The following is a 13,594-nucleotide window of genomic DNA, read 5'->3' on the forward strand; positions in this document are numbered from 1 at the left end:
CAGAAACAATATGGGGATTTCTCAAGTTGAAAGAATGGGCCTGTGAAATTTGGGGGCATCTTTGCATGCACTGTTTCGTTTGACAGCTGTTTCTACCAATGCATAAGGTTGCCAACCACCAGGTACTAGCTGGAGATCTCCTGCTAGAACTGATCTCCAGCCGATAGAGATCAGTTCATCTGGAGAAAATGGCTGCTTTGGCAATTGGACTCTTTGGCAGTCCCTCCCCTCCCCAAACCCAGCCCTCCTCTGGCTCCACCCCCAAAACGTCCTGCTGGTTGTGAAGAGGGACCTGTCAACCCTACCAATGCACAGCCACAAAAGCCCCCCCCCCACTCCAAAAAAGCCTGTTGTCATCAGGGAAGGTGACATTGAGCAGAAAACCACTGAAGACTATCTGTCTAGCCCACTCAGAATTCTATTTCAGTGGCTTTGTACTGAACACTAATTGTTCTGCCTGATTTTGGTCCTCCACATTCATGCCCTGAGCCCAGCCCTGGCCAGGATGGAGGGCGAGATATAAATAAAAATGATCATCATCATCATCATCATTATTAATTCTGATGATGAATATGAAAGGAAGCAATTGGAGAGCGGGGAGATGGCAGTGCCTAAAAGTGTGTTATTTTTTTCATTGCAGTCTTCTATTTAACTATACCTGCAGTCTACAGAACTGCTGTTGTACTCATATGTCATTCTCTATTTTGTATAGACTGTGCCAGTAAATTATACCTTAACTTAGTAGAGTTCTTCTGAAGGTGAAATTTGATGATATTTATAGAGTATGACACTGTTAATTCTCCTGGACCTCTCAGGGGCTTTCAATACCATCAATCATGATATCCTTCTGGACCGCTTATCTGGATTGGGATTGGGAGACACTGTTCTGCAGTGGTTCTGGTCCTACAAGGAAGGTAGGTTTCAAAAGGTGGTGCCAGAAGACTGTCTTTGGCCTATGGAGTCCCCACAAGGTTCCATCTTGTCCCCTGTGCTCTAAGATCTAAACGAAACTGCTGGTGAGGTCAACAGAGATTTGGGCTAGGTTGTCACCCGTATGTGGATGACACTCAGCTCTATCTTGCACTTCCATCTGATCCCAGCTAGGCTGTAGAAACCCTGAACAGGGCTTCATCCCAACAATACGGAAGTGCTACTGGTGGGCAAAAGGTCTGACCTGGGATTTGAGGTGTCACTCATTCTGGATGGGGTTGCACTCCTCTTGAAAGAACAGGTCTGGGGGTGCTCTTGGACCCAGGTCTACTGCTGCATAAGCATGTGCCAGATGTGGCCAAGAGTGTCTTTTATCAGCTTCAGCTGGTTAGCTAGTTGCAGACTTTTCTGGACAGAAAAGATCAAATCACTGTGGTGCCCTGATTACATCTAGATTATTGCAATGCGCTGTATGTGGAGCTGTGTGTGGAGAAGTGTTCAGAAACTTCATTTGGTACAGGATACTGCAGCCAAGATGTTGTAGGGACCATCCCACTCCAGTCTTGGCCCACCTACACTGGCTTCCAATCTGTTTTTGGGCACAATTCAAGGTGCTGGTGTTGATCTTTAAAGCCCTACATGGTTTGGAACCAACATAAATGAAGAACTGCCTACTTTCATATGACCCTGCCTGACCACTAAGGTCATCTTCAGATGCCCTGCTTCAGGTGCCTCTGCCTTCTGAGATCAGGTGGGTGGCAACCTGGTGCCTTCTAGGTCGTGGTCCCCAAAGCTCTGAAACTCTCTCCCCAGGTAGGTTTATCTGTCCACTTCTGTTGCCATCTTCCACCAGTGGGTATAGGCTATTTTTGTTTCATTTGGTGCTCCTTCAGCGATCCTTCCTTCCTGACCAAAGTTTTAATTGGTTTTTTTGTCTTTGCACATATTTTAGCTCTGTTTTGAATTGTTATAATGTGTTGTGGGGGACCGATTTCAATGGTTTTAAAATGTGATTTTATGGTGGATGCTTTAATTTGTTTATTCCCTTCATGATCCTTGTGAGGACAGAAAGGCAGGATACAATTTTTGTAAAATAAAATTAAAATAATGAATTATAAATGAGCATGGTTCTCCACTGTAAGAAGGTGATCTTCAAATGGGACTTTGCTCAAGGGGGTTACTTGTCCTCTTACCCCTAGATATTGTAACTTAGACTAGTAGATTGGTGCCTATTCATTCTTTATCTAGTGCTTCACATAAAATAACTTTGTTGATGTATTTCTTTGGCCCTGTACTTTACAAGGCACCAATTTGTTTTGATTAGTGCTGGGGGTATGTGATTATGTTCTAAAAGGGGGGGTTGGTTCTCTGTCCCAGAACTCTTGAGTTCGTCTCAAACTTTGTTTTGAACACAACACCATGCGAGTCTTCCATGTTAAGACTTTACAAACTATAGACTGTGCATTTCCATCATGTTTTCAAACATCTTGCCCTTTTCCCACCCTTCCATTTTTGTGGTTGTTGGTGTTTTATGCATGGTCGCTTTAACCTCCTTTATTCCCCGTTTCAGCCAGGATCAAAATTTTCAGTATGCATGATATCTCATTCTTTGGAAGCTCAACGCTGTTTCGACACAAAATGAACCTGGCTTTTCCCATTCCTCTTCTGGCCCAAATTAAACCGTTCATCCTGGCTCATTCCGGAGCGTGCATACTCTGTTCTCAGGTTGAGCTTCCCCACACCATCACGCCCCACCCTTTTCCAACCCCCTCTTCAAAGCAGCATGCAGGGGAAAACAGAAGATTGGCTTCTTTCACAGCCAATCACAAAGCATTGTGTAAAGAGGCAGGGATTCAAGTGCTTCCTGCTTCCTGGGAGCTCTTTCTGAGCAAAAGAAAGGCTTTTTTAAAATGAGGCTTGGATTGCCTCCCCCCTTCTTTCAGATTGCTCAGTTTTTTGTTCTTAAAATGCTTTTTTATGCGGCAGTTGGGTTTGCGGGGACGGAAATCTTCTCTCACAAGGAGCATGCGAGGTAAGCCAATTACAGAGCAGTATTTAAAAGGGGTCGGACTTGATTTGAGCTTGGAAGACTGTTTTTCTTTATTCATGGTTCGATTAGCACACAGTTTCATCCCTGATCCTTCAAGCCAATGCACACAGTTTCCCCCAACCCGGGTTACTTTAATGTGTGATGAACCCAGGTCCAAGAAGGGAGATCCAGGCCATGCATAAAAGACCGTTGTGTTTTTGGTTTTGGTACTTAAAATCCAACTGAATGAAGGTGTGAGGAGAACATGAGAGTTAGCTTAATGACTGATTTGCAATATTAAGTATTTTCTGTTATCTTTTTCTTAGCTTCATCATTAAAAAGTAAAGGAGATATAAGGTGCCTCCTGAGAGTATGGCCTATGAATCTGGATAAGGGTACCTGAATCTTCTGAGCCTCATTATTATATACTTATTTATGGGTTACAAAATATGATAAAAACAATTCAATCAAACATCAGGTGGGTTATAAAATTTGATAAAAAAACAATTCAATGACCAGCAAAGGTTTCTGATAAACATTTGCATTTATTTATTTATATCCCACTTTCCTCCCCAGTTGAGACTCAAAGCAGCTTAGAACATTGTTCTCCTCTACTACGTTTCCCCACAATAACAACTCTGTGAGGATGGCCAGGCTGAGAGTTTATGACAGGGCCAAAGTCACCCAGTGAGGTTCCATGGTAAAAATGGGGATTTGAACCCGGGTCACCCAAGGTCCTAGTCTGCAGCTCTATCCACTACACCACACTGACTCTCAGTGGGGTTAGGACTGAAGAACTTGAAAACAATGCAAGGAAACAAAAAACTGTGTAAGGCAACAAAACAGTCAGTGTAGGTAGTGTAGGCACTAGTAGGCAACTGTCTCATACCTCAAGCCTGGAAGGCCCTGGGCACAAACCCAGCATAGCACAGAGATGCTGCCCCTTGTTGGTTGTGAGAAAGTGATCTATAAAAATGGAAATGGACAGACAATCATGAAGATAAACAGACTTCCTTTGTCTACATTATTTCTCCCCTAGTTGTTGCTCTCCCCCTTTGATGCTACAATAAACATCAGAGGAGATAGGAAAAAGATAGGCTGTTGCTCTCCCCCTTTGATGCTACAGTAAATATCAGAGGAAGAGAACTATGGCAGTGTTTTGATTAGTTATATCCAATAACTAACCAGACCTGAAGAACTTCAAGTCAAATGCAGCCCAGCTGCCTCTTCTGACTAACCAGGTGTTTATCAGCTGCCATGGTTTTGCAGTCTCCCAGGCAGGCAGGATACAGGCAATTTCTCAGGATCCTGGTGAGATGCCATATGTTGCTAGTGGACAGCATTTGGCTTAGTGGGTGGGTGGGAAGTTCTACAGGGCTGCAGTATAGAGTGTCATAACTACCTTCTGTAATATTTAAGGCAAATTAAATTTTTGAAAAATGTTGCTGGCAAAAAAGAGGAAGAGAAAAAGCTTTAATCATATCCCATCAACAGCATCCTCTATGGAAAAAAAACTAAATGAAGTTGAAGCAAACTTGTGATACGAAGCACCGAAGTGCAGCATTATTCTATCTCATAGTGCCACAGTGGTCGAACAGTATGCAAGAGGAGTGTAGAGGAAGAATTTGTATTTGCCCTTAGAAATCTCTTCTGCAGAAATGAAAGGAAAAGGAAAATTGGCAAGTTAAGTGATGGGCTAAATGACTCTTCCTAGCAACATTGCCCATTAATACACTGAACAATGAAGCAACCAGATAAAAAGAGATGGACAGGAAAGCCTGGCAGGTGATGCTGCCTCTAATGTCTATGATTTTCTGAAGTATGTCCCAGTGGGCCAGAGTCTCATCAGACCCCCCCCCCCTTTGTACTCGGCACCAGTCCACTGATCCGAGGATGTTAAAAAACGATTCCCTGCTTTTGAACATTCCCAGGAAGAGAGGACCCAAGTTCTGAATGGGGAGTGCTTTGGGAACTAATGGTCACTTTTTACAGACACTTCTAGGGTCGGAAGCCACAGGGAAATAATGCCAGAATCGTTATCATCAGGTTTGACCTTCCTTGTTGGATAATCCTGAGCTGAAGTTAAGCTTGAATACCAGTTTTTTTTCATCCCCTTTGGATAGGATTGTGCAGATTTAGGAACAGGGTTGTTTAAACACATGAACACATCAAGCTGCCTTATACTGAATCAGGCCCTCGGTCCATCAAAGTCAGTATTGTCTACTCAGACCAGCAGCGGCTCTCCAGGGTCTCAGGTGGAGGTCTTTCACATCACCTACTTGCCGAGTCCCTTTAACTGGACGAAAGGCGTAGTTTCAAAACACTACTGCTTCTATGGTAAGGGTTTAGAAGGAGACTTGAAGGTGAAATAGAAGAATATTGTGATCGCTCATTAAATGGGGAATTTGCTGGGCAAATTAGAACACACATACTGCTGTAGACATGGAAACAAGCCTGTTTTCTCTACACAGGGTTCAAGACCAAAAAACAACAACTGTACATGTGACTTATTTGTAGAGAGGACAACATGCATGCAGGGGGATGGAGAACACTGGGCCTACTCCCCACTAATGCCCAAACACTAGGGTTGCCAACCTCCAGGTACTAGCTGGAAATCTCCTGCTATTACAACTGATCTCCAGCCGATAGAGATCAGTTCACCTGGAGAAAATGGCTGCTTTGGCAATTGGACTCTATGGCATTGAAGTCCCTCCCCAAACCCAGCCCTTCCCAGGCTCTGCCCCTAACACCTCCAGCTGATTGCCAAAAGGGACCGGGCAACCCTACCAGGCACAGTGTGCCCAGCTGCTCTTATGTGCATTTACCTGAATATGGGCAGTTCGGCTACAAAAGCTCAAAGCCTGATCACACTTTGACCTAGACACTGTGCTTACATTTGAGTAAATGTGTGTAGTAGGTAGGGTTGCCAGCTCTGGGTTGGGAAATGCCTGGAGATTGTGGGGGGGGGGGGGTTGCAGCCTGGACAGGACAGAGCTTGGGGAGGGACTTCAGCATGGTACAATGCCATAGAAGTCCACCCTTCAAAGTGTCCATTTTCCCCAGGGGATCTGATCTCTCCAATCTGGAGATCAGTTGTAGAAGAGGGAGATCACCAGGCCCCACCTGGAGGTTGGCAACCCTAATAGGAGGGAGCAACACTTGTGCACTTGGTTGTGAGTGTGGGCAAAGGTAAAACTACTTCCCCTCTGCAGACACTGTGCTGTCACCAAATGGGGGGGGGGGCGATAACTCAACGGTAGAGAACCTGCTTTTCATGCAGAAGGCCCCAGGTACAATCCCTGGCATGTCCAGTTAGAAGGATCAGGTAGCAGCAATTTGGAAAAATCTCTACCTGAGACCTGGGAGAACAGCTGTCAACCAGAGTAAACAATTTTGACCTTGATAGACCAATGGTCTGGCTCACTATGTGTGTGTTGGTGCACTGTGGCTTCTGTATTCCACGTTCCATAGTTCACAATCTTTCAGTTTCAGCTTACTGGAACTCACAGTAAATCTGATGGGCTTCTTTTAAAATTTTGCTTTGCAACTCTTGATTTTTCCCCCCTATGTCCGAGTTTAAATAATCACCAGAAGGCTTTCCCCCTCCATACATCTGTGTTGTGAAAGCAGCCAGCCATTTTGCATAGTGAAAATGGAGCGCTGGCAACCAGCTGGAAAACGTGGCTTTAATGGGGAGAACTGACCAGCCTTTGGAACTCTCTGGCTCCATTCCTTGATGCTTTGGCTGCCATCTTAGTATAGCAAATGGATGCAAAACAGGATGGCTGCTTGCTTCATCTCTGCCTCAGCCAAGCCAACATCCAGTGCTTTGAGTGGCAAATCATTGCTTTCAGCTGTGGTGGAAGAGGGAGTCTTCTTGAGAATAAGCACCTTCTGCCAAGGTTATCAGTTGTGGCCAAGGAAAACGGCCCTCTGCATTTTCCTCAGCAAGAAGTAGGGAGACTATAAACCCCAAACATTATCCCAAAGCCCGCAGGTGCCAGCAATCCAAATAAACATAGAGCAATTAGCAGAATTAACACAGCTTAAAATAGCTTGGCTCACCAGATGCAGAGTCCTAGCAGGGTTCCATAAAATGTAAAGTTATTAGAGATTAAACCGTTAATCATCTGTTCAGTGACTGGATGCAACAACCATCCTGTCTGAAATGGGCTAATAATCAGAACAGGAGGCAAGGATTTCATGGGCTCAATTATACCATTCCAATTCTCTCTCTCTCTCTCTCTCTCTCTCTCTCTCTCTCTCTCTCTCTCTCTCTCTCTCTCTCTCTCTCTCTCTTGCATCGTGCTCTGCCTCTGTGTCTACTGTCTCAACAATTGTGCTCCTTTCTAGTTTTAGTCCATGGGGCAGGGGAGAGACTGTGGCCAGAACTCACTCTTGAAAAATGTCAGACGCAGCATAAAGGGGCATTAATGAGGTGACAAAGTGGACTGCACCATTTCAGACTGTTTGTGGGGACACCATTTTTGAATGCTGCCTCACATAAACTATAACCTGCAAGTAGAAAGCCATCACATGAGGAAGAAAGATTTTAGCTGAAATATTTCCTGCTGTGCTAGATTTCTACTTGCAGGCAGGGTTTAAAAATATAGGATAGAATATCAATTTATGATTTCTCTGTCTTTAGTCTGAACAGGTACAAATCACTGTACACCCCACTGTCTACTCATTCCCACCTGGTGCATGCATAGATCGAGCTGGAGAGTGGATAGGATAAGTTTATGAGGAGCTGAACTACCGAACTGCAAATGAAAGAGTTGTCTTCTGGCAGAGGTCCCCAACCTTTTGAACTGGTGGGCATCTTTGGAATTGTGACACAAGATGGTGGGCGCAACCACAAAATGGCTGCCACAGGAGGTGGTACCAGCCACAAAATGTCAGGGAGTAAGGTTATGCGTAATTCTCATAGTAACTCTTCCCCATTTCAGGCAGAAGCTCTGTTTAACAGGATGCCTTATATTGTTTAAAATACCTTGTTGTAAACATGCAGCTTTCATCCAGTAACACAGTGACGATCCTTGTGCTGTGGTGGCGACTGCAGCCAAAGCAACTTGTAAAAAATCTGTACAGCCAATCCGAAGCCCTGGTAGGCAGAAGGCCCACCTGGCCACGCCTGCTTTCTAAAAACACTTGGGAGTGTGCCAGGAAAGGTGTTTGTGGGTGCGCCCTGCAGACCCATTGGTGCCATGCTGTGGACCCCTGCCCTAGAGCCTAAAAGAGAGTAGCATAGGGGCCAGGTGAGCCTCAAGGGGAAGGAAATTCCACAGGCAAGGTGCCACCACTGAAAAAGCCCTGTCTCTGGTCATCACCTACCTCATTTCTGAAGGTGGGGGCACAGAGAGCAGGGCTTGGCAGGCTCGAAAAGGTTGGGGACCTCTGCTGTAGACCCAAATGTTTCCTTTCACCCAGGCTCTTAAATAAGGGTTTATCTTTAACATAATTTGTATAGTCTGTTTGTATACCTAGTCCTTGATAAACACTGTCACACTGCTGTTTTCTTCATTTCTATACAATGAGCCTGCATCTGATCAGCAGTTTTTCTTTTTGCCTCTTTTCCTTAATAAATCTTATTTCTTTTACAGTGTTTCTCCAGTTCTGTTCTGTTTGTTTCTCCAGTTCTGTTCTGTTTGTATACGCCTTGGATGCTTTCTTAGGCCATTTATGCATGGCTGTTTCCTCGCGGTCACCCTGCCGACTACTTCGTGGCTTTGCTTTGATTATGCTTGTGTTTTCCAACTGCCAGAGGCTGCCTTGCTCTCCCTGCATGTTTCTGTGTATTTTCCCCACATTTTCTGGATGCTGGCTAAACACAAATCCAGAAGACGCAGGCAAACGTGTGGAAAGCCATGGGGAAAATGAGACCTTTGACGCTGGCAAAATGCAAGCATAATCAAAGCAAAGCCCCAGTGTAGTCAGTGGGGTGACAGTGAGGAAACAGCCATGCATAAATGGCCATAATGTCTGACTTTTTCCTATTTTCTAAAGTGCTTATAAATTTTATTTCACATATTTTTATTGTACATTTATATAATGTTTCATATATGCTGTATGAACCTTTTACATTGTTCTTGGTATCTTCTCTGTTCAACAATATACTTTCAAATGTCTCTTTGATCAATGTTTTTTCTTCGTCTTCCATTCAATTGAGAAAGATTGTGCTACCACCCATTTCCATCCCCCCCCACACACACACATACACATTGATGTCATTCTAATATTGGACTGTTGTTAGTATATGGATTCTTAAGTGAATTTTAGGGGGGTTTACTTTAACATAGTATTCACTCTGGGTTCCTGATTTTGTTTATAGTAACAACTTTGGTAATGCTTTTCTAAAGTGCTTATAAATTTTATTTCACATATTTTTATTGTACATTTATATAATGTTTCATATATACTGTATGAACCTTTTACATTGTTCTTGGTATCTTCTCTGTTCAACAATATACTTTCAAATGTCTCTTTGATCAACTTCACAAACATTGATAACTTTTTTGCCCCCACAAACCTCTTCTGTTTTCATTCAGTATATTATTAGTGCCTGAACTTTAATTGTATGCAACCCTGCTCCTCCTTCTAATTTGCTTTATATACTTTTCCTCCTTGCTACATGTTTTCCTCTGCTTCATGTGTTGCCACGTTTTTTGGAGGGAGAAGCTATATACATGCAATTTAACAGTTTTTATACAATTAATATACATTTGTATTACCTCACATCCATATCTTTCATTTCTCCTATTTTCTTTTCTAACTTTAATTAACAGCTGCCGTCCAAATTTAGAAACTTTATAATTTTCTACTTGCCAGTGTCATATTTTTGTTCTTTTTAAATTTTGCATACTAGCATACAGTGAGAGGACTCCTAATATGCCAACCTTGATGGAGCAAGCATAAATCTGGACAGCTGACAGATAGAATACCAATAGGCAACATCATGTACTCCATCTTGAGTTCCATGATGAAAGAAAGGTAAGCTAGAAATATTCAATATTTTCACCATTATTCCTCTTATAACTTTGCTCTCCTTCTCTTTTATTATGTTTGAATACCGTTTTGTTTTCCCCCATGGGTAGAGTTGCCAGCTCCAGGTGGGCAAATACCTGGAGATGTTGGGAGGGGGCAGGTTTGGGGAGGGGAGGGGCTTCAACAGGATATAATTTCACAGAGTCCACCTTCAAAAGCATTCATTTCCTCCATGTGAACAGATTGCTATCTCCTGGAGATAAGTTGTAACAGTGGGAGATCTCCAGCCACCACCTGCCGGTTGGCAACCCTACCCATGGGCTATCACTTAAGAACATAAGAAAAGCCATGCTGGATCAGACCAAGGCCCATCAGGTACAACAGCCTGTTCACACAGTGGCCAACCAGGTGCCTCTAGGAAGCCCACAAACAAGATGACTGCAGCAGCATCCTGCCTGTGTTCCACAGAACCTAATATCATAAGCACGTGTTATATCTGTCTGCTGTATTCTATATTTCCAAAACCGGAGACAGACTGAGGCAACGGGTGGGAGCCGCCGGGACATGCGCAGTGGGGGAGGGAGCCGAGCCAAGCCTCCCCTGCCTCGCGACAGCCTCCCGGCCCCGCTCGATTGGTCGGGGGCAATCGGCTCCCTAGCCCAGTCAGGTGAGCCCCCGTGAAAGGGGGGAAGGGGGTGATACCAGGAGAGCAAAGCAACTCTGCCGCTCTCCGCCCCCGCCCCGGACACCAAAGCTGGCTCCAGGTAAGTCTGGAACCTTTGCTTCCTCTCGCAGAGAAAGGTCTGTGGTTCAATTGGTAGCCTTCCCTTTCCTCAAAAGCCCCCACCCCAAGTTGTGAACAGAGAGCCTTCAGCAGTCTCCAACTCTTGCTTGTCTTGTTCATTCTTCCCCCAGAGCAATGTATATTGAGGCTATGAGGAATTTTCACTTTACTTCCATTTCCTCATCTCTCATAACTATCCCCTGTCCCAGTCTTAGAATGTGAATGAAGACCAGGCGATGACTGCCTTCATCTCACACCCATATTTGAACCCTAATTGCTGCTGCATCAGTCTACAGTTCAAGTGACAGAGGTTTGTCAATGGAACACAAGGTAACAGCGACATGTTTTCACAAATAGTCAATGCCATCTAGAGATGATTTGAGGTATAAGCATGAATTTCAACATCTGCGCCTGATATTCAGGAGCAATGCCCACAACATTTGGTCACTGTCAAACATGTGGATGCTGTTGGTCTGAAACCCTTACCTCTTTGAGGCAGCCCATGAAGTTGTTGCTGATAGGAGAACCAGGTAGATCGGCTGTACTGGGGCTCCCACCTACGTAGAAGAAGTCATCTGAGCCTAGCATGGTGTAGTCCTCTTGTGTGTAGCCCGTGGTTGTGAGGATTCCATCCACAGAGATTGTCACCTGTTTGAAGGACACAATGGACAAAACAAAAAAAGAAAAGAAAAAACAAAATTCCCAGCAATGACCTTACAGTTCTTATAAGAGTAAGTCATCTCCCCTACTTTTTTGATGTAACTTTTAGGACAGGTTTTGTGGAGGTTTTGTTTTGTTTAGTGCAGCCCAGTTCCATTTACTGGTCTGTTGTTCTGCCCCTTGAGTTCAATTCCTCAGTTGCCTGCTTTGTTTATTTCAGGACTGATAAAGCCAAAGAGAGCTACGCTACCTGCCAGAATGCCTTCTTGCTTAATCAGGCCAGAAAATGGAACTGTTCTTGGAAGAGAGAAAGAGAACTTATCTGAGCTGATTTTATGATTAATTAATCATTATTTGTAGTGATTATTGTTAGTTACGAACGTTAGTAAAGACACTAATGAAGACGAAGTTGATATATTTGATTTTGCTTCTTTTTTTTGCGCACGGCACACTGACGGTCATGCATTCAGGGAAGGGAGGGAAGGAAGGGATCTCACTTTCAATACATTATGGATGAGCATGCTATGTACCTCAGAGACACACGCCCCGCCACCCGCCACCGCAACTTAAAAAGAAAAAGAGGAAGTGAAATAAAGAAATCTGTATTAACCCAAAAATGTTATTAATAATCATAGAAAAGAGGGAAAAAAGAAATAATATCAACCACACACCAGCAAGTGTGAGAGTTCAAAAGAGAAAGAACAAAATGGCAAGCGTGCACACACACCATATTTTCACGCCCATGCCTGTGATATTTGGAAGGGAAGAATGAAAGATTCTGAAAAAGAGAGAAAGAGAGGAAGGTGGACTTTCACACTTGCATGCAGTCATCAAAAAATGAATAAAAAACTAAACTAAAAGAAAAAAATAATCCAAACAGTAACAGAAAAATTAAAAAAAAGTCCAAAAAGATTCCAAATCCCATAACACATGGAAGGTGAAGAGAGACAGAAGGGGAGCGGGGAAGGAAGGTGGTGAAATTGATGTGTGTTTGGGTTAAAAGGTTATTAGTGACTGGAAGGAGATATGGAGGAAAAGAGATTGAGATGTCGTTATGGTGGGGTGGGGCAGAGTGGAAGAGTGGGTGGGGCTTAACCAGATGTGGGCATGCCATGCAAAGTGTGTACTGAAACAAACAACCGGCTGAGCTCCTTTCGGCCATGGCAAGTGGAAGGTCAGAGAGAGAGAGAGAGAGAGAGAGCTTGTGAATGTGTATGGGAAGTTGACAGGAGGAAGAGGTTAGAATGAAGTTGGGAAGAAGAGGAACTCTGGCCAGTTTTGCCTACAACAGCCATTGCCACAACAAAAGGATGAGGGGAAAAGGCCGGCCTCACCACAACAAACTATAGGCCCTGACATGGTTGTTGACTGAAAAGCCTTCAGAGAATCCAAAGCAATTGAGGGGAAAAGAGAGAGCATGGAAGAAAAATAAAAGAGACAGAGAGTCAGAGAGAGAAAAGAGGGAAAAAACTAGAAATATACCGAACAACAAAAATATTTTTAAAAGATAGAAAACTGAAGAAGCCAAGGAAAGAGATGATCAAACCCCATTTCCAGAACTGTTGTGTTTGTTTGTTTGCTTCTTGTTTTTTTCTTAAAGAAAATGTTTGTTTAATAAAAAATACAAAATAAAGAGGAAGAAAGGTGTTTACAGCAAAATCAAAAGAAAAACAAAAGGGGGGAGATAAGTATAAAGGGGAGGGGAAAACAGGGTGGTAGGGCATGGAGAGGTAAAGGCAGATAACACACGGCAAACCCAAAAAAAGAGACAATAAGAATGATATCTACCAGACAATGTAGTTTGTTTACCATAGCGTGTCCAATGCCTGAGTGCTTTGCGGAAAAGGGGGAAGAAAGGAAATTAAAAAATTGTGAACAGAACGATTGTTAATTAAAATAACTAAAAGCAAAGATGAGTCGTTAGGGTGTTAGTACATTAGTCGGTTAGTAAAAATGACACATTGCATGAATGGTCTAGTGTTAGTCTTTCAAAAAAAGGCGTGGGGCGCCCAACACACACAGAGCGAGAAAGAGGACAATATGAGCAGGACTGTCTGGGAAACCATGCCATATAGATTGTTAGGAGGAAGGGGGCTACCTACCCCTTCCCGTTCTCTTTATACAGTTTCCAGCCCATCCCACCTTAAGATATTTTAGTAACATTCCCCACTGCCCACCATAATGGATTTTTTAAAAACCAGAGAATA

At 43.6% G+C, this 13,594-nt stretch overlaps 1 protein-coding gene across 3 annotated transcripts in view; it reads right to left on the bottom strand.

Annotated features, from left to right (window-relative positions):
• Positions 1 to 13,594, bottom strand: part of NRXN3 (neurexin 3) — a 1,387,810-nt gene that overhangs the window by 1,045,551 nt on the left and 328,665 nt on the right. For 2 of the 3 annotated variants that reach the window (XM_056852141.1, XM_056852140.1), the window contains exon 3: positions 11,214 to 11,375. In XM_056852141.1, the coding sequence (XP_056708119.1) occupies positions 11,214 to 11,375 (162 nt within the window). Of the gene's footprint in view, positions 1 to 11,213; positions 11,376 to 13,196; positions 13,221 to 13,594 lie in introns of all 3 variants that reach the window. The other variant, XM_056852139.1, reaches the window with a different exon arrangement.

The sequence above is a fragment of the Euleptes europaea genome, chromosome 6 (assembly GCF_029931775.1).
Source record: "Euleptes europaea isolate rEulEur1 chromosome 6, rEulEur1.hap1, whole genome shotgun sequence".
Taxonomy (NCBI): Eukaryota; Metazoa; Chordata; class Lepidosauria; order Squamata; family Sphaerodactylidae; genus Euleptes; species Euleptes europaea.